Raw genomic sequence first — 27582 nt, 5'->3', positions numbered from 1 at the left:
AGGTTTCCTTCCTGGGTCGCATTACCTCTACCACAGGCATCCAAATGGACCCCGTAAAGATGCGGTTGCTGACTGACCCCGTCCCACCTAACGCAAGCAGGCCTCGGGTTTGCCCATTTTTACAGCCGTTTAATAAGCAACTTTGGTGCGGTGTCAGCGTCTCTCAGGGTCCTAACCTGCAAGTCCCAAACCCGTTTTTGATAGACCCCCGAGGCTGACAGGGCATTCATGGAGCTCAAGGGATGTTTCACTTCTGGACCCATCCTTGTTCATCCTGATCTGACTCATGTGATGGATGTGGATGCCTCGTGGATGCCTCGGACACCGGAGCAGGGGCGGTCATTTCACAGCAGAACGAGGAGGACAAGAAACTGCACCCGTGCGCCGGTTCTCGCCAGCGGAACGCAACTGCGATGTAGGCAACCTGGAGCTCTTGTCAGTTAAGTGGGTTGTTGAGGGCTGGAGACACTGGTTGGAGGGGTCACCTCATCTTTTCATGTTCTGGACGGACCATGAGAACTTGGTCTCCATTCAAGAAGCCAAGAGCTTGAATGCTCGCCAGGCTAGGTAGGCTCTGTTTATTAACAGGTTTGATTTCATACTAGTCTATCACCTGGGATCCAAGATTCAGAAGGCAGATGCCCTGTCCCGCCAACACAATGTCTCTAATGAGGAGAGGGACCCCGAGCCCATCATCCTCAGCTCACACATTGTGGCCCCTGTGATATGGAGTATTGAGACCATGGCCCAACAATCACAGACCCGAGAACCTGACCCCAAGTACTACAATGAGGACACTCCTCTAAATTAACTGGCCGTCCAGGTGGAAATTCTAGTGGACCAACATGATGGAGGATATGAGATCCTTTGTTGTGGCCTTTCCTATCCCCAGCCGGCCCTGGTCTCATCTGTCTGTAGACTTTATCACAGGGTTAACTCCATCTCAAGGGCTATCTTGGTGGTTCTCCAAGGCAGCCCCTTTCATCGCCTTACCCAAGTTGTCTTCAGCGAAGGAGACCGCTGATCTAATGATTATCCATGTCTTTCGACTACACAAACTTCCCCAGGACATTGTCTCAGATTGTGGGCCCCAGTTCGTCGCATGGTATTGGAAGGCATTCTGTTCCCTGTTGGGGGCATCGATGAGTCTCGGGGTTCCACCCTCAGTCAAATGGGCAAACTGAGCAGGCCAACTAGAAGCTGGAGAAGTTCCTCCGCTGCTTATTTTCCACAGGTCAACAACTGGAGAGGATTCCTCGTCTGGACGGAGTATGTTCATAACACACTGCCGAACTCGTTCACTGGACTATCACTGTTTGAGTGTCAGTTCGGGTTCACCCCCCCCCCCCCCCCCCCCCGAAGTGGGGGTGCCATCAGCTGATGCGTTCATTCGACGATGTCGCCACACCTGGATCAGAGCACTATCCTCCTTCTATGCTGGGTGTGTCTGTCCACCTGTGATCTTGGACTCATGGACTCATGGAAGCTCACTCCTTGCTACATAGGACCATTCAAGATCCTGAGTCGCATCAACCCGGTCACCTATCATCTCCAGATTCCCAGGTCCATGAGGGTCTGTTCGTCCTTTCATGTCTCCTGTCTCAAGCTGGTAAGGACCAGTCCATTCTCTCCCCCCACACCTGCTCCTCCGCCCCCTCGACTTGTGGATGGCCGCCTGACATACACAGTCCGGCGTCTGTTGGAGGCTTGTCGGGTCCGAGGAACCCAGCCGTACCAGGTGGACTGTGAGGGCTACAGTCCCGAGGAGCGGGTGTGGGTGCCTGCCCGGGACATCCTGGATCCGGGTCTTGTTAGAGACTTCAAACAACAACGTGGTGGTTGGCTGGAGCCACTCCAAACGGGGGGCTGTCATGGTTCCTCCTGGCCCCAGAGGGCGATAGAGACTGCCCTAGAGACTTTTTATTATTTAATGATTGTGTCCCTGTTAAAAGAGGTGTGTTATCTGTGGTCCTTTGCAGAAGCGTGAATTGTTGACGGTGTTTACGGTGAATTGTTAGTGTTTGTTGTTTTTTCAAGTGTACTGTGATCCTGGGCTTTCGTATCTTAGTATTATTATGTTTATCCTTACCCGCTGATTCCTCGTCTGGTCTCTTCTCTGCACCTGGGTCCAACCTTACCACATCACACATACAATTTCCATCTCTCTCTCTACTGCAGCAGTCACATTCAGATCTGTACAGCTGCTTCCGGACTAGTCAGTTAAAATGACACATACCCGAGACAATCATATCAGATCCAACCCAGTCCCATGACATTATTTAGAATTCTGGATCTGGACCCGCTTGGGTCCCTCGGTATTCAAGTATAGATGGATCTGTGAAGAGCTTAAGTTCATTGCTCCTTCCTTGTGAATGTAAAAAAAAAAGGTAAAATAGGGGGTTGCTGATATTTGTATGTAACCTGTACAGTGTAGTGATTTTGAATATCCCACTCCCCCTGAGACACCCTCAGAGAGTGGAGTTACTGCAAACGTACTGAATTTAATGGTGCTATTTCTCCTCATTTTTCACTACCTTATTAGTTTACCCTCCCCCCTTGCCCCACCCAGACCAGAAAAAAAGTACCTGTCAGATGTCATGCTTTGTCTACTGTTTCTGGTATTACTCCCTAAGCTGTATAATAAACATTAATAATGACAGAATTATTATTTTAGATGAGAACTGTTGACCATTCTTATTTTGCAAAAGGATCTTCTATTGCAGGGGTGTTTTTCAGACCTCCGCACATACAGTCTTTTTATAGGCAGGTGGTCTGGAAAATCCTGGCCTCAGCAGGGGTCTACTTGCTGTCCCTGGTCTCTTTAACTGGCAATAGATGTCTAGTGACATGATAAAAAGCTGTTTAACATCAACAAACTCAACCAAGCCTGCAGGAGGCAGGAGCCCATTTTTAGCAAGGCCTGTACACAGAATCATACAAACTTAAATGATAACAATCATCACTAATTTTTTATTTTTCCGACAATTTTCCAGAGAACATTCCTTCCCTCCAGAACCATTTATTGAATGCCCAGGAACACCTTGCTGTATCTCTTCAACATTTCTGTCTGAGTCAATATTTCCTCACTATTTCATCACAATTGATTGCCTGTGACATTTGAGTGAGACAAAGAACAAAGTATGCCTTTTGTGTTTCTTATTTACACAACAACTGAGTTGAACCCTGAGTGAGAGGTTCCTTGCTGTTCCTTGCTGGAGAAACAGTCTGTACAGTAAAGTAGAGTGATGAATGCTCCAGACCATAATGAGAATATGATTGATCACAGGAAAGGTAATTGAAATGGATTAATAATTTGTGTTTGGAACTTAATCCTCTCAGTCCCTTCGAGTTATTGTGTGTGTGTGTGCGTGTGTGTGTGTGTGTGTGTGTGTGTGTGTGTGTGTGTGTGTGTGTGTGTGTGTGTGTGTGTGTGTGTGTGTGTGTGTGTGTGTGTGTGTGTGTGTGTGTGTGTGTGTGTGTGTGTGTGTGTGTGTGTGTGTGTGTGTGTGTGTGTTATAGAAGTGATAGGGGGCCCAATTGTGAGAGAGAGGTAATAAGATTCTGAATATCAGCCATGCCCCAGGCCCTCTGATCTTGCTGTGATCAATACCACTACAAAGCTCTCCACATCCAATGATTTGATGGGGAAACGTGTTGCTGTCCTACCAATTCACCAACACATCCCAACACTAAGGAAACATCTGAATTCACACGTTGGTTGTTTTAAATTGTTGTTTGAGTGTCACTTATTTGTGTGTTTTTCCCATCATAGAAACCTGACACATTGCAGAGCATCATGCAGCAGAGTACAGGCCTACCATACCAGAGCTCTAAGGCTTACAGTCCTTCTGTTGCTCCACTTAGCTGTTCTGATATTAGGCAGGCACACGATGCTTTTACCATAAAGATAAATACTTCCCAATTTGGCGGCAGCTGGAGAATCTCTTTAACCTTCAGCTGGTATCATATTTGCTTCAAGAGATGTACAATTCAAGGAGATAGTGGGAGAGTCTATGTGTATGCGCATGTGTGGGTCCATGCACAAGTGTTAGAGAGTTAAGGTCAGAAATATATAATAATATATAGATATCATTTCCTCTGTCAGGTCAGTGAGACACAGTGACTATGCTTTGTCATCATACATAGACCCCTAAAGCATGTTTCTCTTACATGTGTCCCCCTGCCCTTTCAAACTCTGTTAACACCAGGGATGTTTTTGAGATTAATATAATGTAACATGACTCACAGAGCATAAAGCCGCTGTACTATGTGGTTTAAAAACATAGTAAACATTATACCGTTTACAGCCTTCTGACCCTTGCCTGTTTTTTTTATACCCAAAATGTATTGTACTGGTAAGCTCAGTATGGCGTGGAATGTAGAGTATCTAGGATGTTGTCAGAACTAACTGTTGGTAAACAACAGTGCTGTTTCCAAGGCAGTTACAGACCAGTGGAGGCTGCTGAGGGGAGGACGGCTCATGATAATGGCTGGAACGGAGCGAATGGAATGGCATCAAACACATAGAAATCATGTGTTTGATGTATTTGATATCATTCCACTTATTCCACTCCCACAAGCCCGTCCTCCCCAATTAAGGAGCCAACAACCTGCTGTGTTACAGACAGACCACTCTGCTCTGTCAAATATTGATCAACGAGTGGAGTCAGAAATGTGACAGCACCATGTTAGGACTTTCAGAATGAGAAATTAAATGCCAACCTGTCTCGATTTCACTTGCTTTTATTCCAACTTGTCCTTCAGATGCTGCTATGATAGAAAGAACGAATGCTGTTCCAGAGATTATTTCACAAAAGACACATTGAGGATTAGATCACAGAGATGTCGGACATATGATCCAGCCTACAGATCAGTCTGTAGATAGCGTAGTCGGCAGTGTGATGTGACTCAGTGGCCAGTACCCCACTGACCCAGATGTCCCCCACCTTGCTGACACTGCTTGGCTTTAGAAGTAGGTCAGAGTAATTTTGAGGCCAACAGACCTTCAGACCCTGAACATCCTGAATGACCCCTGACCCTGTGACATGACAGTCACCTAGTGAGAAACCACTATATTTCTGACCTACATATTTAAAAATTGTAAAATGGTCAGCCTGTGCATACATGGTTGTGTGAATGAGTGAGTTTGTTTGTTTGTTTACAAAACAACTCTGTGCTGTTAATTGAGCTGTCAGTAGCTGTTTCCCAACAAGCTCTTTCGGACAAGCAAAAATAATTTGCAATTCAGAGGCACCTTACAGCAGGGGTAGGCAACGAGATTCAGCCGCGGGCTGATTTTTGTCGCGAGGTCCGGAACATAATTATAATAATTTGTACACTGCAAATGAATCACAACTAAGCCCAAAAATATTTCAGACCTTGAATCACACGATCACATATGTTTCTAGCGAATGGATGTCCTAAATTGAACACATTATTAGCTGAATTCCTGGTGATTTTACAGTCTTTTTTTTACCACCACAAAAAAATAATATATAGATTTTTGTTTTTTTTACTTTGGAAGGGAAGGGAAGGGGGTGGGGTGGGGTGCGGTGTGGTGACCGACCCCGGCTGCCACACTGCCTTACAGGCACAAACATACCCACACCTGTTTTCGTAAACACCCACATCATCAAGGAGGCATTATATGAACTATAAAAGACTTACATTATCATATGAATTGAAACCATAAGAGATTAATGAATGCACCATTGTGCGACCTCTCAATATCTCCATCTCTTTTTCTCTCTGTGTGTGAGATAAAAGGATGAAAGGATGTGGATGAAGAAAGGGAGCGACTGCTATTCCTGGCCCACTAGAGAAGTGTACGTCTCAATTAAAGACCAGAGACGTGCATCACAGGTGTGTGTCAGTTTAGTGTGTGTGTGTGTGTGTGTGTGTGTGTGTGTGTGTGTGTGTGTCTGTGTGTGTGTGTGTGTGTGTGTGTGTGTGTGTGTGTGTGTGTGTGTGTGTGTGTGTGTGTGTGTGTGTGCGTGCGTGCGTGCGTGTGCATGTTTGTAAATGTGAGAGATTTGAATAGTTTTTCTTGTTTTTTCTCATCATTAGTATAACAAGTGCACTGTAATTGAACTAACCTTCCTCTAAGGAAGAAGAGAGAGAGAGGGAGAGAGAAGAGAGAGCAGGAGAGAAAGAGGGTGGAGAGAGAGGGATGGAGTGAAAGAGATGGTGAGAGAAAAGAGAGAAGAGAGAGAGCTACAGTAGAGAAAGAGAGTGAGGAAGAGAGAAAAGAGAGAGGCAGGGGAGCGAGGTAAATGCGAACATTAATCATCTGTGAGATATACGGCCTGTAAACAGAATTATCCTCTGAATCTCACCATCAGCAACTTAGCATGGCCAGTGGTCATAGCAATACGATTATGGTGGCTGAGATACTGTACTGTATTAAAATCTATCTCTGCTACTGATGACTCCTTAGATTGCCTGATGGAAGACAGAGAGAGGGAGAGGGAGGGAGAAAGAGAGAGAGAGAGGGCATTAGTATTGACCTCCAAGTCTGCAGTATTCTAAAAGAGAGAAAGAGGGAAGGAAGAGAGACAAGTCTGTGAGTAGGACAAGTCTGTACAGGATGTACACTGAACAAAAATATAAACGCATCATGTAACAATTTCAAAGATTTGACTGAGTTACAGTTCATATAGAAGGAAATCAGTCAATTGAAATAGATTCATTAGGCCCCAATCTATAGATTTCATGAGTGGGAATACAGATATGCATCTGTCTGTCACAGACACCTTAAAAAAAAGTAGAGGCATGGATCAGAAAACCAGTCAGTATCTGGGTCGGATGACCACCAATTTTGCTTCATGCAGTGCGACACATCTCCTTCACATAGATTTGATCAGGATGTGGAATGTTGTCCTACTCTTCAATGGCTGTACGAAGTTGCTGGATATTGGAGGAAACTGGAACACGCTATCATACATGTCAATCCAGAGCATCCAAAACATGCCCAATGGTCAACATGTCTAATCAGCTTTATATGGCACATCTGTCAGGTGGATGGATTATCTTGGCAAAGGAGAAATGCTCACTAATAGGGATATAAACAAATTTGTGCACATTTGAAAATAATATGCTTTTTGTGAGCAAGGAACATTTATTTTATTTCAGCTCTTGTAACATGGGACCAACACTTGACATGTTACGTTTAGATTTTTGTTCAGTGTAAGTATCCTAACTACAGGAATTAAAGTACTGCTGTTAGTGCTTGGAGCAGAGAGAGTAGTGTTATTGTAATCCTCCGGCAAGAAAACATTGCCCAAGGGTTGTGTAAGAGATATAGAAACACACAGACACACACAGACACACACAGTCCGTCATTCAGAGGGACAGCAGGTGGACCAAAGGGCATAGAAAGGTAAGCCAAGGACAGCAAAGCTTGAACCACTGTTAAGGCCAGGATTCAATCAGATCAGCAGTAACCCGCATTAGCCAACATGATGCATAGATTTTCATTGCTTTTGTTAAGGCTGCGAGCGGCTAACGTTGTGGTTATTGTCACAAAATAACACCCCTCTTATATCCCACTGGGGTGAGAAGTTCAGAACACGAAAGTCTTGGCTATATAGAGAAATGATGACCATTTTTTAAAATGTATTATCATAAACAAAATAATAGTGCTTTATGTCACACTAATCGAGGTGTAAAATACATCCCATTCCAGGGTTCGAACTTGTAATGCAGCTGCATGGGATATTTAATGTGACTCGACCAGAAAATGGCCTGCGAATTCTGAGACATTGTAGAGGAGGCTACAAAAAAAGTAGTCACAGTTATAAAACTTATGTGTTTTTGTTCTACTTGACTTCAAATATATATGTATATTATAGTACTACTGATATTCATTACTGCATTGTTAGGAAAGAGCAAGAAAAGCATTTCACTGTCGGCCTACTTGTGCAAGTGACAATATCAAATTGAAACATGATACATAGGCCTATTTCAACGTAAGAGATCAGCTGTTAAATTCGACTGTACACTGAGTATACAAAACATTAAGGACACCTGCTCTTTCCATGACATAGACTGACCAGGTGAAAGCTATGATCCCTTGTCGGTGTCACTTGTTAAATCCACCAATCAGTGTAGATGAAGAGGAGGAGACACGTTAAAGAAGGATTTTTAAGCCTTGAGACAATAGAGAGAAGGATTGTGTATGTGAATGGTGAATGGGAAAGACAAATATTTAAGTGCCTTTGAACGGGGTATGATAGTAGGTGCGAGGCGCACCGGTATCAAGAACTGCAACGCTACTGGGTTTTTCACGCTCAACAGGTTCCCGTGTGTATCAAGAATGGTCCACCACCCAAAGGACATCCAGCCAACTTGACATAACAGTGGCAAGTATTGGAGTCAACATGAGCCAACATTCCTGTGGAACGCTTTTGAACCCTTGTATTTGGTATTTGATTAGGATCCACATTGACTGTTGCTAAAGCAGCAGCTACTCTTCCTGGGGTCCACACAAAACACAGAACATGACATAATACAGAACATTACAAGAACAGCTGAAGGACAGAACTACATACATTTAAAAACAGAACATATAGTCAACATATCAGTACATACACACAAAATATATTGGTCAAATAAGGGAGAGGTGTTGTGCCATGAGACATTGCCTTATCTCTTTTTTTGAAACCAGGTCTGGTGTTATTTTGAGCATTTGCGATGGAAGTGAGTTCAATGCAATAATGGCTCTATATAATACTGTACGCTTTCTTGAATTTATTCTGGATTTGGGAACTGTGAAAAGACCCCTGGTGGTATGTCTGGTGGGGTAAGTGTGTGTGTCAGAGCTGTGTGTAAGTTTACCTGTAGAGTCCATGCCCCAATTAATTGAGGCTGTTCTGAGGGCAAAATGTTGGGATGCATCTCAATATTAGGAATGTGTTCCTAGTGTTTGGTATACTCAGTGTATACCGGTATTATAATCCACGTTGCCTATGATATTGCAATACTTGAAATACATAGCCTATAGACTATCTATTTAGGCATACTATACAGGTCTTATTAAATGAGAAATGCGCACGGAATTTGTTGTATGGCTCCTTCGTGAATATGAACCGATCATGGCCAGAAAAGGTGAGGAATATATTCTAGAAAGGTTATGAAAATAAAACAGGAAAAATCTAATAAAATGTATTTAATGTATAACATTTACCTATGTCTAATTATAATATTCAAATGTCTAATTATAATATTCCTATGTCTAATTATAATATTCCTATGTCTAATTGTTTTAGATTTTAAAAAAAATGAAACACAGATTTTCTCTCTTCTCACTAATGGCAAGTTGTTTCTTTCTTGTTAATATGTTTTTAGTTTCTTATGAATCAGCTTTTCATCACATCCCCCATTTGCACAAAATACTTACTTTCCAGCTTGCAATACAATATCTCTACCACTAGCAGATGTGGTCTTAAGTTTGCTGGGAGGTGAGCACATTCTCACTTCATGTACATTTTTTATAAATGCTAACTTTTGCATGAAAACTGGCGCATACACATTTGGGGCTATATTTGTAAGTAAGCACAGTTTATTAATGAGGCCACAGGAGCCGCTTGTGGATTTGGCAGCTCTAACACAGTTATACCTCTGACACTGCCTAAACAAAAGCAATGAAAAGCTCTGCGTTTTTATCGACTATCGTGTTAGCACTAATTTGATTGAATCCTGGCCTAACAGTACCTCAGACCAGGGCCAGAGAGGCTCTACCACTATATCACTAGGGTGGTAATGCGCTGAGCCTCTTACACACACACACACACACACACACACACACACACACACACACACACACACACACACACACACACACACACACACACACACACACACACACACACACACACACACACACACACACACACACACACACACACAGATGAGGTGTCTTCACACTGGGAGCAAAGTCACAGATCTACCCAGAGAACGGTGGAGAGGCACGCACACACACACTCGCACGCAGGAACGCACGCACGCACACGCACACACACACACACACACACACACACACACTGAGAGGGGAAATGCTTACAGGTTTTCCTGAGGCAGCTGAGATTGGCAGGGTCAGGGGAAAGAAGGTGACGAAAGTGGAGGAGAGAAGAGAAGAGGAGTAGGAGAGGGTGAGGGGTGTCAGGTGGGGGCCTCCATCAAAGGGCAAAGTTGAGAGAGATGTCCCGACTGTGCAACACCCAGCCCAACCCCCACCCTCCGACCACTCCCACCAACAGCTGTGTGTCATAAACAAGCACACAATCTCTCCTGAACCTCTCCACTCCTCTCTCTCCAAGATCAGAGCAAAGGGTGCAGAGCCAAAAACAGGAGGTAATGTACCACATATTTATTTCAAATGTTAATTACAACTGTGCTTTTCCATGAGACTGGACTGTGGGGGTGATTGAACTATGGTAGAACATGATGCGTGTGTGTGTGTTTGTGTGTGTGTGTCAGCTTAGTGCCCTTGTTGTTGTGCAACCATGGTGTCATCCTGGTGTCACAGTGCCCTCCCTGTATGGCCAAAATTTCTCAGTGTGCAGAAAGGCACACAACACCGTGGAGGATGCGATGATAGGGGCAGTGACCTCTCAACGTCCTAATGATAGGACCATATGATCATAAAAACTACGCTCGCATTAACCTTCTGAGATCTGAAGACTGACTTGTGTTATCTTCTTGAGCTAATGCCTAGGCAGTCTTGAGTTGTGCAACCCAAGTTTGAAAAAGTGACTGGTAACATCTGAGGGTGCAGGTCCTACTTTTAAAATTGGGAAATAATGTGAAGGAGAGATGACAGTATCTGCAGGTAGAAGTCACTAGGTTTGCAACATTCTGGAAACTTTCAATAAATTCCCTGGTTTTTCCAGAAATCCTTTTTTTTTGCACTTTTCTAAAAAAACAACAACTGAAATATCACATTTAAATAAGTATTCAGACCCTTTACTCTGTACTTTGTTGAAGCACCTTTGGCAGCGATTACAGCCTCGAGCCTTCTTGGGTATGACGCTACAAGCTTGGCACACCTGTATTTGGGGGGTTTCTTCCAGTATTTTCTGCAGATCCCCTTAAGCTCTGTCAGGTTGGAAGGGGAGAGTCGCTGCACAGCTATTTTCGGGTCTCTCCAGAGATGTTAGATCGGGTTCATGTCCGGGCTCCGGCTGAGCCACTCAAGGACATTCAGAATCTTGCTGTGTGCTTAGGGTCGTTGTCCTGTTGGAAGGTGAACCTTCGCCCCAGTCTGAGGTCCTAAGCACTCTGGAGCAGGTTTTCATCAAGGGTAACGTAACAAAATGTGGTTAAATGGAAGAGGTGTGAATACTTTCTGAATGCACTGTATAGTATACATTTGTTATATTTGTGTTCATTAGTTTCTAGAGATAGTTTAAGAGGAAATAGCCAAATTAATGAAAAAAGCATCCTTGTGCTTGTCTCCACCCCCTCCAGGTGTCGCCCATCTTCCCCACTTATCCCCTGTGTATTTATACCTGTATTTTCTGTCTGTCTGTGCCAGTTCATCTTGTTTGCCAAGTCAACCAGCGGTTTTTCTCTTAGCTCCTGGTTTTTCCAAGTCTCTGTTTTTCTCTTCCTCCTGGTTCTGAACCTTGCCTGTCCTGACTCTGAGCCCATCTGCCTGACCATTCTGCCTGCCCTTGACCTCGAGCCTGCCTGCTGCCCTGTACCGTTTTGGACTCTGACCTGGTTATGAACTGAACTCTTGCCTGTCCCTGACTTGCCTTTTTCCTACTCCTTGGATTATAATAAATATCAGAGCTCAAGCCATCTGCCTCCCGTGTCTACATCTGGGTCTTGCCTTGTGTCGTTATATCTAATTAACAATGACATTCTTTTCAATTAACTCTGCAACTCTTCCAACGAGTGACAGAACATTGACAAAAAATACATATTGGCAGTAAAATAAATAAAAGTATGTAAATACATATATATAAAGGATATTTCATGCTGCTGAAACATTCATATAAAACACTAATGGTTTTCACTAAGTTTCTGGTTTATATTTAAGATGTTTTACAGCTTTGGCATTCTATTTATTGTTAAATAAACACATTTTATTAGTTCATATATTGTACATGTGATTATGCCACACAGAGTGCCAGAGATAAATACAGACACCTGTGATCATCAGAAGTACCCCAAAGGGCCACTAAAATACATTGTGATGGATTACATCAAATCCTTGAGAATCACCAAAATTCTGGTAGTTTACTGGTATAATATGAACTTTTCAAGTAATATACCCTCCCTTTTCAACCGTAGTTGCTGATGAAGACCGGTCTCTCTCTAAATATCGTCTGGTGAGGCTATAAATCAGTTGTGTTAATGGGTCTGGTCAGAGAGAGAGAGAGAGGAAGACACATAACATACAGTGACATAAGCTTGTTAGTGTAGAGGCTTCCCTTTCTGTATGGGACATATGGTCCCATTGAGGATCAATGGCATATATAGGCCAGTCTTAGCACAGAGTCTAACAAGGCTAATCGGCTAACTTTCAAAGATGTCCTCGCTGCTACAGGCACGCACACATGCATACACAGAGAATAAATCTGCTACACACACACACACACACACACACACACACACACACACACACACACACACACACACACACACACACACACACACACACACACACACACACACACACACACACACACACCTATATCAATGGCAGATATAGACCAGTCTTAGCCTAATAGCTAATCTTCTTTCTAAGATGTTCTCTCTGTTACACACACACACACACACTCTAAACTGACCCCAATCCTCCTGCTCTGGGCCGATGGGTCAGTGAACACTCTAACAGTGTGTACATTTGTGCATGCGTCTATTTTCACTAATGTCTGGCACATTAGTACAACTATTAATACAGAAGCCAATATTTTCTTCTTGCTGCAAATCCATATGGCCAATATACCACGGCTAAGGGCTGTTTTTATGCACGATGCAAAGCAGCGTGCCTGACTACAGCCCTTAGCCATTGGAGACCTGAGGTGCCTTATTGCATTTCTAAATTGCAACATTGTCTCTTAGGTTGGAAAGGCAGACAGCAAGGTTCATACAAACCTCTTGCTTATTAAGTATTTGTCCAGTATGTATCCTCGGGAGTGGGTCAAACTCCAGGATCACTTTTCTATCTCTCTCTTACTCTCTCTCACACACACACACACACACACACACACACACACACACACACACACGACTCCTCTGGATTCTTACCAACACAGGAATGTGGCAGCAGTGACCCTATAGTCAGTCCTAAACTCTTCTTTCAACTACTCTCTTCTCTCTGGCCCCCTGTATTCCTATAGGCCTAATCACTCCCCTCCCTCCCTCAATCCCTCCACAACCTCTCTCCCTCGATTCCTCTACCCCTTCTCTTCTACATTCAACCCTTCACCTTCATTCCATCTCCTACCTCCCTTTCTCTCTCTGGGCAAGGTGAAGAGAATCTGATCAGGAGAGAGAGTTACTCCTCACTATTCCTTACTCTGCCCACTTGTGGGGGTCAGGACCTCAGGCCTGTTAGAGGGACTAGCAGCCTTTGGCTCGGAAACAGCCATCACTGTCAGCGTTGCTCCTAACCATGCCTACCTACTCCTATGTGTTTGAATATACAGTCAGTGGTTGATGGTGGTTGGTTGATCACAAGCATCTTATTCACGTGTCATTATCAAACGGTGACCATATCTGGCTACTTTTAGGGTTTCGACTGTATTTTTGGGATGGTTTGTATTCTGTTATGAACCGTTAACCCCAGCAGTAAACATAGTTTGAAATTCTGCTACATATCACCACGAGCGTGCTAAATGCCTCGCTATCTGTGCTCACTGGTTCATTTTAGGAAGTAAACAACTTTCACAACACTGTCTGGGGAAATCCCATGAAGAAAGTTTCAAGGAGTCTTGGTTCACTTCAGGTAAACCTTGGTGTGTTAATAGACTGAATATGTTGTTCTAACTCACTATGGGTTGCATGTTTCCTCACAATACTGTTTTGAACATTCGTTTTAGGACTGAGCATTCTACTCAGTGCATTCTCAATGAGCCCTGATGAAGCTCAGTAGCTGGCTAAGATCGAGAGGAGACCACTGGATTTAGCAAGGTTAGCTATTTTTGACTAACTTTGCTAGCTAATGACAACATTGCCATTTGTCTAAAGTCAATTTGAGCACATGATAAGGATGGCAAAGTTGTTTCATACTAAATATTTGCCTACTTTAGCAATGCCATGGTTATTCCAGGCCACTATACTGTAAATCAGATGAAACAGTCATTAGCCTGCCTTCACAGAATGACTGGGTTTATCACATAGAGATAGAGGATCTTTATATCTGTGGCGTTGTAGCGTCTGTGGCAGCACGAGCATCGCCACTGAGGCTACTACCCATAGGAATCCCCACCCCAGTTGACATCTTTGATTACTTTAAAATGACAGAAGCATAGTGGGAGCCCTCAATGGTGCTGCCCATGCTAAAACTGCCAAGAGGCCTCTATCATTCGAATCAAATCCAACTTTTGTCACATGCCCCGAAAACAACAAGTGTCGACCTTACCATGAAATGCTTCCTTACAAGCCTTTACTTACAAACAGTGCAGTTCAAGAAAGAGTTAAGAAAATAATGATAAAAAGTGCCAAAATAAAGTAATATTAAAGAGGCTACATACATTCTCTACGGTTATCACGACTTTTGGGCACCACAATGGCAGAGGGCAGCTGGAGAACGTTCATAACAATGGCGTGACGCTACCGAGTGACGGAGGTGCAACCTATGAATATTGACCAATAGAGGATTGCTGATGCTATGTAATGGTCAATGAGAGGCTCTGAAGCCACCGGCTGCCATATTGGTACTCCTCAGAAGAAGCAGTACTCCATAGTAATGAATGGAATATGACAGTATTTGTATCAAATGTTTCAATGACAAAATGACATGTTTTTAAGTATGTATTTGTTTTAGTGGGGCAGTAGCGTAGGTACTCTCTACAAAAAAAAAGATGTTTTATATATTTTTTGATGTTCAGTTCCCATAATATAATTTAAAAGTATGCATTTAGTGGTAATAGGATATAATTGTCAAAACCGAATGTAGACATTAATAAATTCAACCAAATAGCTACCAACATTGATTTATTTATTGTTTACTATGGAGTAATATCAAAATATACCTATATTGGGTCATTGTGACTCAGCAGCACAAGTGGCAAAACATTCGGAACATTTATCCTCAGCTTTTGAAAGAGCTGTTCTGGAACATTCTCTCCTCAAGCATCATTTTTTTGCATGGATTAAATTACATGAAATCGAAGCAATTTATCTTCGAGCTTCCTTATCTGATCATTGAATTTATGCAGATTATGTTTTCATGCTAATTTCCCCTAGTCCTATGCTACTGAAAATAGTAGCGGCAAGCACGAAAAACACAAAAACAAACATACCTGAAGTTCTATTATGAATAGTATCTAGCTTCTAGTCTCATTCAATGGTCCTTGTGGTACCTAGAGATCTAAACAAATTATTTCCATTATACTTTTTTTTTTTTTTTTTACAAATCCCTTGGAACGTCTTTGAAGTGATTAATCAAAGCATATTTGACTGTTACAGCCTTCTGCATAGTTACAGGGTCTGAAATTACACCTCCGGTAGCTCCTCCAGCCTCGTGGCTATCTCCTCAGCTACTGTATCAGGGAAAACATCTATTTTTAGAGTTTTAAACTTATTTGCTCAAGGGCAGGGCAGCGTAAAAGACCTTGAAATAAGGACATGACAGCTGAAATTGGACACTGACTTCAGATGTTAGCATTATCTCAAACCACTGAGTCTGTGCAGCTTTGAGTGGCTTTAGGAGCCTCTTTCACAGATATCTGAGTGTATGGAAGAGCGGGTATTCTATTTCACTAACCCAGCAGAAGCAAATGGCAGGCAAACCAAACCTGAATTTCATCTGTCTATGGCATCCATTTTCAGGTCCAAATTTAGGAGTTGGTCAGCAATTGCTGATTCTCCACTACGGCAGAGGAAGGATGTTTTGGACAATGGATTCCAATCACCTGACCTCTCCTTTCAAAATGCCCAGTGTATTCTGTTCTGAAATGTCTGTGTGTGGATTCTATTTGATTGTCTACTCTAAAAATCGGTTTTGTTCTCTGCCAGACTATGTCTAAGTCTGAGTGTGTGGTGTGTCTAGGCCGAGGGCGAGCAGCCTGCATTCTGAAGCTCATTCTCCCAGACACCGTCTCTAGTAGACCCTTTGATGTGCTGTGTCAGCACGCACACACACACACACACACACACACACACATATCCCCTTTGGTGACAGAGCTGGGGAAGGAACACTCAGACATCACAGAGGAGGAAGATAAACAGAGAGATGGAGAGAATAAGAAAGAGAGAGACTGCAGCTGTGTGTTTGGGTCCAGTGACACCTATGATCTGAAAGACCTGATGATAACTGTGACACCCAGACACAAACTGCCCTCAGCAGAGGGACAGAGCTAACGATGAATTGATATGGGTCCTACATTATATGTGGAGTATTTTCTGTGAGTATGATAATGACAATACCTTGTGGTAGAAATAGACCATTCAACAGATTCAGCACTTACCTCATTGCACCCATCTGTCCCTGCAATGAAACATTTGGGCAGACAACACAGACACGCATGCATGCATTGCAGCCAATGCAGGATTGTTTCAGGCACCTGAGATATTACCCTTTACATAAAATAGAAAGAGTGATCCCCACAGTGTTATTGGTTGGACTGTAGACAGAGAGGCCTGGGCAGCGGGGGATGGTGTGTGCCGAAACATTCTAGTCATTTAGCAGACACGCTTATACAAAGCAACATTTTCATACTGGTCCCCCGTGGGAATCGAACCCAGAACCCTGGCATTGCAAGCGTCATGGGGCCAAGGCCAAGCCAACCTCCCCTAGAGACACCAGCTGGCTCATTACATAACCACTACACCCTGAGAGAGCAGGGAAGCAGGGAGAGGGAGGTGTGTATGATCTGCTGATATGGGTGGTGTAAATGTGTGGGCCAGGGGGCAGCGCAGCAGGCCAGGCACCCCCTCCATGTGTCCTGTCCAAATCACCATCCATCCTCACACCCTAATATGCACTAACAGAAATGTTATGCCATCCGTATTGTCTAGCAGGTAAGTGAAACAATTGTGGCTTTTGCGATAGAGGCACCTAATTTCACACATGGCTATAGTGCCATCGCAGATTTTGTACATTATTGGGATGGAATGGAACATTAAATCCATGAAAATAACAGTTAAAAGCCAATTAGAGCAAAGGGAGAGGTGTTTCAATTGGCTTCAAGTAATGCCCCCTTCCAGATGCCACAAGACTGTGGGGCAACACTGACACCTGGTGGCAAGGAAGAAAAGTGAATGTGTTTTCTTCAGTGAAGGATGATCTCTTTTCAGGAGTTCAAATAGAGCCTGTCCGATTTTTACCTTTATTTAACTAGGCAAGTCAGTTAAGAACAAATTCTTATTTTCAACGACAATCTAAGAACAGTGTGTTAACTGCCTTGTTCAGGGGTAGAACAGATTTTTACCTTGTCAGCTCAGAGATTCTATCTTGCAACCGCTCTAACCACTAGGCTACCTGCCACCCCTCTATTGCAGTAGGCTAGGCTACAGGTGTGATATTATGGTATGATGAAATATGTAAAAAGTCAATAGTTAAACACTGCATTGAAATCAAGGTGTTTCATTGATTACAGGCGCTCTGTCTGGCCTTGCAAGGTTATCATCTATCCAGTTAATGTAGACACACATACAGCAGAGATACTATTTCAGGGCAACATGAGACAGAGTTGTGCTAAATGTTGGTTTCTGCCAATCCTAAAGCAATCGATAATGTGACAGAGAATTAGAGAGAGGGCAAAATAAAGAGAGAACGAGAGAGGATGTTTCCAGAGGTATTCCTTGACCTTCACCAGGCAGCGCTCCACAGCCATAAAATAAAAACAACCCTCTATCTCCCTGCAAAGTTAACCTCTGGTCAGTCATTCTCCAGGGTGCTGGCTACTGCTTAACATGGACAGCCATTGTGTTTGGTTTACACATATGTACGCTGAATGTTTTCTCTTTTAAGAGGTTGATTTTAAGTGCACCTCATGTATTGGAAAGAGCCATGTCTGGTAAAGTCAAGAGCACCTAGGAATGATTTCAATAAGTTGAAAAAAGCCAAATAACGAGAGGACACAAGAGTTTCCCCCCCAAAAAAAGTCAGTTTAATTGAATGCTAAAAGAATAAGGCTGAGACGCTGTATCAGTACATAGGTGATGCATCACAGCAACAAAACAGTTTTGTTTGGGGGGGGGGGGGGGGACGACGACTGTGACCTGTTCATTAACCTCCAGGTTAGAGTAGGAAGAAGCTGATCTTAGGCACTGATGTTTTACACCTTTCACCTTAACCGTAATGAAGGATTTTGTAAGAATAAGCTGTTCCTAGATCACTGCCCAGTGACAACTCCTACCCAGAACACTCAACCATCCCCTGTGGATGTAGTGCATAGCTCAGTAGTTTCTCTCTCTAATTCACCCACTCATGTATTGACCATTCCAATGACAATCATTGTCAAAATAATATCGAATGTAAAAAAAAAAACACCATTTCAAATGTTGCTACATAAGACCGAATCAAGTCGTTCGCTCACACATATGTTGATATTTCATATTGTACAAAGTTACATTCTGAACTATAAAGGCTCTTTCATAGAAATAAATACTGAAATGGCTGAACTGCAATATGAGGGGTCTTCTGGAAAGAAACACACACTTTGACCCCTCAGGACAGACACCAGCTAAATCTGTTGATGCACAGACCAGAGACACATGAAACCTTACCCCCTTTCTAGTGCACTACTTTTTCAACTAGCCTGGCCAAAATAGTGTACTAGATGGGGAATCAATGTGTCATTTTAGATGCAACCAGAGTCTAAAAAGACTAAATGTACAAAAAGTTCATAAAAATAGGCTTAGAGTCTGAAAACGTCAGTATCATAGCAACCTATGGGGGAGCCACCCTGCCCTCTAGTGTACAAAAGGTAGAAGAAATAAGTTGTTCCTAGACACTGATCTAAGGTCAGTTGTTAAGTTGTTCCCCTTAATGTTTCATGTTGGGATTTAGAGAAGATAAACTGATCCTAGATCTGTGCCTATGGGTAACATCTACTCTCAGCGTACAAAAAAGACTCCAGAAGTGGAGAAGCTGGCTATTATTCACCAACATCTCTGCTCTCGGAGAGTGCTCTTAGTTTATTTGCAGAGATGACAGCTGAAAAATCTCTCTCTATTCTATACACCATGATCATTTTAACAAAGACGGTCTGGCAAAATGTTATTGTATTTACAGAGAGACGGGGCTGAACATGCTGCTACAAGGCCACACATTTACTTTATTTGGTAACCGGCCAAGTAACATTCTTTCACATAGGAATAAATAAATCTGTCACACTTAAAGTCCATAATGTAGTTTTCAACATATTTTTTCTCAACTCTCAAACATAAGGCAGCCGTTGATTTTCGTAAAGTGTCTGCAAGCTCTAGCTGGTGGGAGGGAGGGAAGGCGGGAGAGCAGCGGCCCAGAAACTAAAGACGGAAGCCCTGTTCCAACACTCTTGCAATGCAACACTGCCTTCCTTCCGTGAGGTAATAAATTATGAATCTATATGTATCCATCCTATTTAAATCCTGTCAATCATTACCCCTAGAAAGAAAAGGTGCATTTCCAAAGTACTGAAACAAAGCGATTCTCTGCCCCAGCAGCTACGGACATGATTGATCAGAGCTCTATTAGGTTAGCCTAAACATAAGCCCAGTCATGGAGGACAACACTGATCCCAGGTCCAGAAAACTCTTACAATTGATTAAAAACGGTCTTTCATACAATCAAGAGCCATGTTCTCACAAAATACAATAGATCACGCAAGAAGAGCACGCCTGTGTCATTCAGGACACTCAAGATTGGCTCACTTGCTGGATTGTCCTGTAATCCCTTCTTTCTTATTGGACGATGTGAGACATCATGGGGTCGATCTGGTTTTGCATTTGAAAACACATCATAACCAATAAACCATCATTATGCTCCTGTGAGCAGGTCTCTTATACACTATTGTCTCCTCGCCGTCTATCTGAAAGAAAGCACAGAGGGGGAGGCCAAAGACACACCCTGACCCTGCATTGATTCCACCAAACACCACACGGTATTTGGACAGAGGGGTTGGACCCTAAGCATCCAATAGAAAACCAGGTACAAAATATGATCTAAGAAAATTAAATCACCATTTTTTTTGTTTTCACTAATAATCATTATAGTAGTAATAGCGGTAATAATAATAATAATAATAATAATAATAATAATAATAATAATAATAATAGAAGCGCGACGGGCTTGTATCAGATTTAAAATACAATACAATAAGTAAAATAAAACATTGAATTAAAAAAACATAAAACAAAACAAAGATACAAAACCAAAATTAGAAGAAAATAAATAAACATGCAAAAGAGTGAATCTGAATGGACAGCTTTGTTCCTGCTTTAAATAGGCTCCTCATCGCCGTGGCATGGTCAGAAGTTACAGTTCAGTCCTGGCTGTCCATGACCTGCCAGACGATCAGGTGACTCCTCTCAGCTTTGGCCAGGAACGGCTGCAGCTTCAGAGTGGGCTCGTCCAGTGGCTCTTCAGTCTCATCACCTACACGCGCACACACACACAAAGACACACACACACACATTAAGCCACTTCATCTCATACAAATATCTATGTTTTCATGCCCTGCCATATACTGACTGTACTTGTCAGTGTGATGTGATGGTCCATGCCAACTCACCCATCCTGAAGTCGATGTATCCCTCTCCTCCACTCATCACCAGAACAGACTTGCCAAACTGCTTTTGAGGGTGCTCCTCTGCCCCGTTGTCACCCCCAGCCTCCGCTGCTCCGCCTGCACCTGACGGGATCACATGACCTGGGGGAGGGGGGACCTTGATCAGTTAAAAGGCAGGACGAGGAGGAGAGGACGAGGAGGAGAAGAAGAGAGGGAAGAGAAGTGAAGTTACCTGGGACAGCGGTGAAGAACTTGACTGCGTCTCGGTGACCATGGAAACAGAGCTGAGCGTGCGCCATGGAGCAGAAGGGTACGAAGGTTCCAGCCGTCACCTTGTCACTGTTCTCATCACCATACACACGGATCACTCCGCCAGGTTTACCTGGCCCTGCCATCACCTTATCGTCTAGAGAGAGATTCATCGTTAAATAGAGAGGGTGGACAGATGGAAGGATGGAGAGAGATTTTTCATTAAATAGAGAATGGGAGGGGAAAGAGAAGGATGCAGAGAGAGATGTATCATTAAATAGAGATTGGGAGGGGAGAGAAGGATGGAGAGAGATGCATCATTAAATAGAGATTGGGAGGGGAGAGAGAAGGATGGAGAGAGATGCATCATTAAATAGAGATTGGGAGGGGAGAGAGAAGGATGGAGAGAGATGCATCATTAAATAGAGATTGGGAGGGGAGAGAGAAGGATGGAGAGAGATGCATCATTAAATAGAGATTGGGAGGGGAGAGAGAAGGATGGAGAGAGATGCATCATTAAATAGAGATTGGGAGGGGAGAGAGAAGGATGGAGAGAGATGCATCATTAAATAGAGATTGGGGAGAGAGTAGTGGGGGCATAGAGAGGGGGATGGAGAGTGGGAGAGAGACATTACTTCCCCTTACTGTCAGTGAGAGGTATAGAGATGATGACTCCATTGCCAGTGCCGACCCAAAGACGGTTACAGGACACCGTGAGAGCTGTGATCCTGACAAAGGAGAAGCCCAGCTTCCCCGTACCTGAGGGAGACCAACATGACACATTAAGAAAAGAGGAATAATGAAGTATGGGTCTGTATTTCCTGTATGTCACTTGGGCTTGCTAATGCTGTGAACCCTTGTCCCATATCAGTCAAAACTAGCTAACAATGAGGACACAAACACCACAATCAAGTTGCTTTAGAAGTATGGGTCTGTATTTCCTGTATGTCACTTGGGCTTGCTAATGCTGTGAACCCTTGTCCCATATCAGTCAAAACTAGCTAACAATGAGGACACAAACACCACAATCAAGTTGCTTTAGAAGCGTAGAACGTAGAACACACAATACCTACATCAACTGCAACAGGTGTAAATGGCCTTGGTTCCTCACCCAGCATCTTGCTGACGTAGGGCTCTATGTCAACGTCCTGCAGGTGTTGGTGTGTGTGGGAATGGAACAGTCTCAGAGTAGAGTCCAGTCGGATGGACACCCAGATACCATCTCCTTCCCCCGCCAGCTGTCTCACCTGGCTCTCTTTACGGGGGTGGGCATCAAACGACTTCTACAGTGGAGGAGAGGGGGAGGGATGGAAAAGGAGAGGAGGATTACAACTATAATCTGTGGACTGAGTCTGTGTGAGTCTGTGTGAGTGTGGGGGGGGGGGGGGGGGGGGGGGGGTTCTTGTGCGTGCGTGCGTCCATGAACGGGTCAGACGTACCTCTATCTTCATGGCTTTGGGCTGGACCACGTAGATCTTGTTCCTGTAGCCACACCAGACCTTGTCGTGAACCACGGTCATACAGCGGACAGAGTGGTGGGGTCTGCCCAGGTCTAGTAGGTGGTAGTTAGTCAGGTCCCACTGACCATCTGGAGAGGGGGAGAGTAAGAGCGGTGAGAGCACCAATGTAGGAATCCTTTAAATGGACACAGTCACACAAGAAACTAAAAAACATATCAGCCTTACCCACTCCTCTGTGGAAGATCGCCAGTGTTCCATCAGCCAGAGACACCAACACTCTCCCCTTCACATGGACGATGCCCAGGACAGAGTCCTTCAGTTTTATAGAGTGGAGACACTTCCTCCACTGGGCCACTGACGAGTGCACGTACACACTGGGAACACACACACACATTTGACTGATGAGAACAATATGGGATTGATAAACTGATCTGATTGATTAAATCGATCGGCGTCTCACCATCCGTTCTGTGCCCCAAGCCACATGGTGGGTAAAACACTGCTCATCTTCTGGGCTTCTTCTCTCATCAGGTCCTGCTCCTCTGGGTTAGGGTTGGAGCTAACACCATCCTTTACCAGATCAGACTCCCTGAGAACAGAAACAGGATGTTAGTGTGTATGTGTGTGTGTGGTGTGTATGTGTGGTGTGTGTGCATCCCTGTATCCCATACCTCTGTGTGTAGTTGGCTGGCGTCTCCCCAGGACTAGTGCTCTGTACTCCCAGAGGGTCAGTGAAGACATGTTCCGTGTAGACTCCCCTCTGACTTAAGTCATGCTCCGAGCCTGCAGGACCCGCACTGGCCTCTGTAGCTTCAGTAGCCTCCTCTGCAGCCTTGGCGCCTACACAGAGAGGAGAGAAGGAGATACTGTAGGTGTAAGAGCAGAGTATTCAATAGATAATCACTTTTGACTTAGGGAAGGACAGGAGAAGCAAATATTATTGCTTTTTTTTTGCCATAATCACTGATCTGGTCTATGAAAACAGCCTTTTTGTTACACATTTAACCAGAACCACGCAAAATGCACATTCACTAATAAATGGCTACCTTCTGGTAGCAGGCGTTAACAATCTCTCAAGCACAGGCCCACCTGCTAGTGAGTAGCTAATCTTTATATTTAAAGTCTAGCTTTACATGGATCTATTTGCTTGCTAACATGTTAGAACAGTTGATCTGTTATGAATACACCCTCCTGTCCGTCTCCAACTGTTTGAACAACCCAGCCTGTTCACTGAGTTTAGGATGTTGAAATCAAGTGGCCTACCTGGATAAGAAGATGCTTATTTCGCAGAATGAGAACGAGTTGCCAATTCCGTATTTAAATGCGTATTTTTATGCTCTTTGCACATTTATAAAACACAGGCTAGACTGCTAGCATACAGTCTGGATCATATGCAGCAAGCTGTACAAGGTGCCGCACACGACAGAAACTGAGCATTCATTTTACACAATCACTTCAATGGATACTCCCATCTTAGTATCGTCTGCTCTCTTCTACATTTTGGGAGTCGAGACATAAAAGGGCAAAGGTTACGTTCTCCTCTATTACAGTAAAATGTCTCAATGTGTTTCGGTGTCCATATGAGTTGACTGCTTGTTGAAGGAGGGAAATGAGCTTTCCACGTTGTTGTGGTGAGTGGCAGGGGGAGGGGCTTGGTGTCTGGAGCGGAGGATACGAGACCAAAAAGACAAACACACAACAACAAAAAAGATACGTGTGTGTGTGTGTGTGTGTGTGTGTACAGTTGAAGTCAGAAGTTTACATACACTGTAGCCAAATACATTTAAACTCAGTTTCACAATTCCTGACATTTAATCCTAGTAAACACTCCCTGTCTTAGGTCAGTTAGGATCAACACTTTATTTTAAAAATGTGAAATGTCAGAATAATAAGAGAGAATGATCTATTTCAGCTTTTATTTCTTTCATCACATTGCCAGTGGGTCAGAAGTTCACATACACTCAATTGGCATTTGGTAGCATTTCCTTTAAATTGTTTAACATGGGTCAAACGTTTCAGGTAGCCTTCCACAAGCTTCCCACTATAAGTTGGGTGAATTCTGGCCCATTCCTCCTGACAGAGCTGGTGTAACGGAGTCAGGTTTGTAGGCCTCCTTGCTCACACACACACTTTCAGTTCTGCCCACAAATTTTCTATAGGATTGAGGTCAGGGCTTTGTGGTGGCCACTCCAATACCTAGACTTTGTCCGTAAGCCATTATGCCACAACTTTGGAAGAATGCTTGGGGTCATTGTCCATTTGGAAGAATGTTTGGGGTCATTGTCCATTTGGAAGACCCATTTGCGTCCAAGCTTTAACTTCCTGACTGATGTCTTGAGATGTTGCTTCAATATATCCACATAATTTTCCTACCGCCATCTATTTTGTGAAGTGCACCAGTCCCTCCTGCAGCAAAGCACCCCCACAACATGATGCTGCCACCCCCGTGCTTCACGGTTGGGATGGTGTTCTTCGGCATGCATGCATCCCCCTTTTTCCTCCAAACATAACGATGGTCATAAAGGCCAAACAGTTCTATTTTTGTTTCATCTGACAGAGGACATTTTTCCAAAAAGTACGATCTTTGTCCCCATGTGCAGTTGCAAAACGTAGTCTGGCTTTTTAATGGCGGTTTTGGAGCAGTGGCTTCTTCCTTGCTGAGGTGCCTTTCAGGTTACGTCGATATAGGACTCGTTTTACTGTGGATATACAGTGCCTTGCAAAAGTATTCGGCCCCCTTGAACTTTGCGACCTTTTGCCACATTTCAGGCTTCAAACATAAAGATATAAAACTGTATTTTTTTGTGAAGAATCAACAACAAGTGGGACACAATCATGAAGTGGAACGACATTTATTGGATATTTCAAACTTTTTTAACAAATCAAAAACTGAAAAATTGGGCGTACAAAATTATTCAGCCCCCTTAAGTTAATACTTTGTAGCGCCACCTTTTGCTGCGATTACAGCTGTAAGTCACTTGGGGTATGTCTCTATCAGTTTTGCACATCGAGAGACTGACATTTTTTCCCATTCCTCCTTGCAAAACAGCTCGAGCTCAGTGAGGTTGGATGGAGAGCATTTGTGAACAGCAGTTTTCAGTTTGAAATATCCAATAAATGTCGTTCCACTTCATGATTGTGTCCCACTTGTTGTTGATTCTTCACAAAAAAATACAGTTTTATGTCTTTATGTTTGAAGCCTGAAATGTGGCAAAAGGTCGCAAAGTTCAAGGGGGCCGAATACTTTCGCAAGGCACAGTAGATACTTTTGTACCCGTTTCCTCCAGCATCTTCACAAGGTCCTTTGCTGTTGTTCTGGGATTGATTTGCACTTTTCGCACCAAAGTATGTTCATCTCTAGGAGACAGAACGCGTCTCCTTCCTGAGCGGTATGACGGCTGCATGGTCCCATGGTGTTTATACTTGCGTACTATTGTTTGTACTGATGAACGTGGTACCTTCAGGCATTTGGAAATTGCTCTCAAGGATGAACCAGACTTGTGGAGGTCTACATTTTTTTTTTCTGAGGTCTTGGCTGATGTCTTTTCATTTTCCCATGATGTCAAGCAAAGAGGCAAGGAGTTTGAAGGTAGGCCTTCAAATACATCCACAGGTACACCTCCAACTGACTCAAATGATGCCAATTAGCCTATCAGAATCTTCTAAAGCCATGACACAATTTTCTGGAATTTTCCAAGCTGTTTAACGGCACAACCGTTAAAGTGTATGTGAACTTCTGACCCACTGGAATTGTGATACAGTGAATTATAAGGGAAATTATCTGTCTGTAAACAATTGTTGGAAAAATTACTTAAGACATCTACTTCGTGCATGACACAACTAACTTGCCAAAACTATAGTTTGTTAACAAGAAATTTGTGGAGTGGTTGAAAAACGAGTTTTAATGACTCCAACCTAAGTGTATGTAAACTTCCGACTTCAACTGTATGCCTGCGTGGGTGTACTAATCTTACCGGTGTCGGTGTCATTCTCTGCTCCTGCTGTCTGGGGGGTAGCCACTGCCCCCTCTGTAGAGCAGCCAACCACATTGATCCCTGCCAGCACTCCAGCTTCACCCATTGAGCAAATACTGGTTGTGCTGGCTTGCAGAGTCCCGCCCTCAGCACCCGACCCTGCGTCATGGGGCACCTCCTCCCCTGCCGGATAGTCTGTCTCTCTGGCACCTGACACACACATAAACATGTATAAACAAACATGGTATGATTAGCTACAATCAAAACAAAAACATTTAGCCTTGTCTTCAGTTTACATCACACAAACGAACACACGCAGACCTGGCACACTGGCAATGCAGAGAACATGGGAGTTGCAGACAAAGAAATTCTCCAGGACATTCCCAGGCTGGTTGGCGTCGATGACGATGACCTTAGTGGTGGCCTGAGTACTGGTACAGATCCACACAAGAGAAGACAGCTCCTCCTGGTGGAGCAGCTCCTTCTCCTGTTCCTACACACACACACAAAACGGAAAAGACTGTATGAGTGTGTGTGTGTGTGTGTACACACGTACATGAGCCTGTCTGTCTGTCTGTTGTATGAGTGCAAGCATGTGTGTGCTGTATGACCACGTGACTGTGTGTGATGTATATGTACCTTTAGGTCCTGGTCCAGTTTGTCCAGACTGCTCTGTGATCCTGTCTTCCTGAGAGGACTCTCAGGACCAGGGCTGGTCAGGTCACTGTAGAACACACTGGCACCTACTATAGACCCGCCGTCACGGGTCTTACCCCCCGACAGGTTCACACCTGCAGCACACCACAACTACAGGAGATAAATACACACAGTTAGCAATACGCAACAATACAGTACAGTGCATTCAGAAAGTAGTCAGACCCATTGACTTTTTCCACATTTTGTTACGTTACAACCTTATTCTAAAATTGATTAAATGGTTTTTTCCTCAATCTACACACAATACCCTATAATGACAAAGCAAAAACAGGTTTAGAAATTTTGGCTAAT

At 43.6% G+C, this 27582-nt stretch overlaps 1 protein-coding gene across 7 annotated transcripts in view; it reads right to left on the bottom strand.

The window, feature by feature from the left end:
- Positions 1-19431: 19431 nt before the first annotated feature.
- Positions 19432-27582, bottom strand: part of spag9b (sperm associated antigen 9b) — a 50946-nt gene continuing 42795 nt past the window's right edge. For all 7 annotated transcript variants that reach the window (XM_036955660.1, XM_036955661.1, XM_036955662.1 and 4 more), the window contains 12 exons: positions 27214-27381; positions 26896-27067; positions 26575-26784; positions 23272-23440; positions 23061-23189; positions 22826-22974; positions 22580-22728; positions 22252-22423; positions 21786-21899; positions 21124-21297; positions 20895-21032; positions 19432-20758 (listed from right to left, as the gene is read on the bottom strand). In XM_036955660.1, coding sequence (XP_036811555.1) covers positions 20646-20758; positions 20895-21032; positions 21124-21297; positions 21786-21899; positions 22252-22423; positions 22580-22728; positions 22826-22974; positions 23061-23189; positions 23272-23440; positions 26575-26784; positions 26896-27067; positions 27214-27381 — 1857 coding nt within the window. In that variant the 3' untranslated portion in view covers positions 19432-20645. The remainder of the gene's footprint in view (positions 20759-20894; positions 21033-21123; positions 21298-21785; positions 21900-22251; positions 22424-22579; positions 22729-22825; positions 22975-23060; positions 23190-23271; positions 23441-26574; positions 26785-26895; positions 27068-27213; positions 27382-27582) is intronic.

The sequence above is a fragment of the Oncorhynchus mykiss genome, chromosome 20 (genome assembly GCF_013265735.2).
Source record: "Oncorhynchus mykiss isolate Arlee chromosome 20, USDA_OmykA_1.1, whole genome shotgun sequence".
In the NCBI taxonomy this organism is placed as follows: domain Eukaryota; kingdom Metazoa; phylum Chordata; class Actinopteri; order Salmoniformes; family Salmonidae; genus Oncorhynchus; species Oncorhynchus mykiss.
Note: the sequence above shows the minus strand (reverse complement) of the source record. Positions and strands in the feature narration are given on the sequence as shown.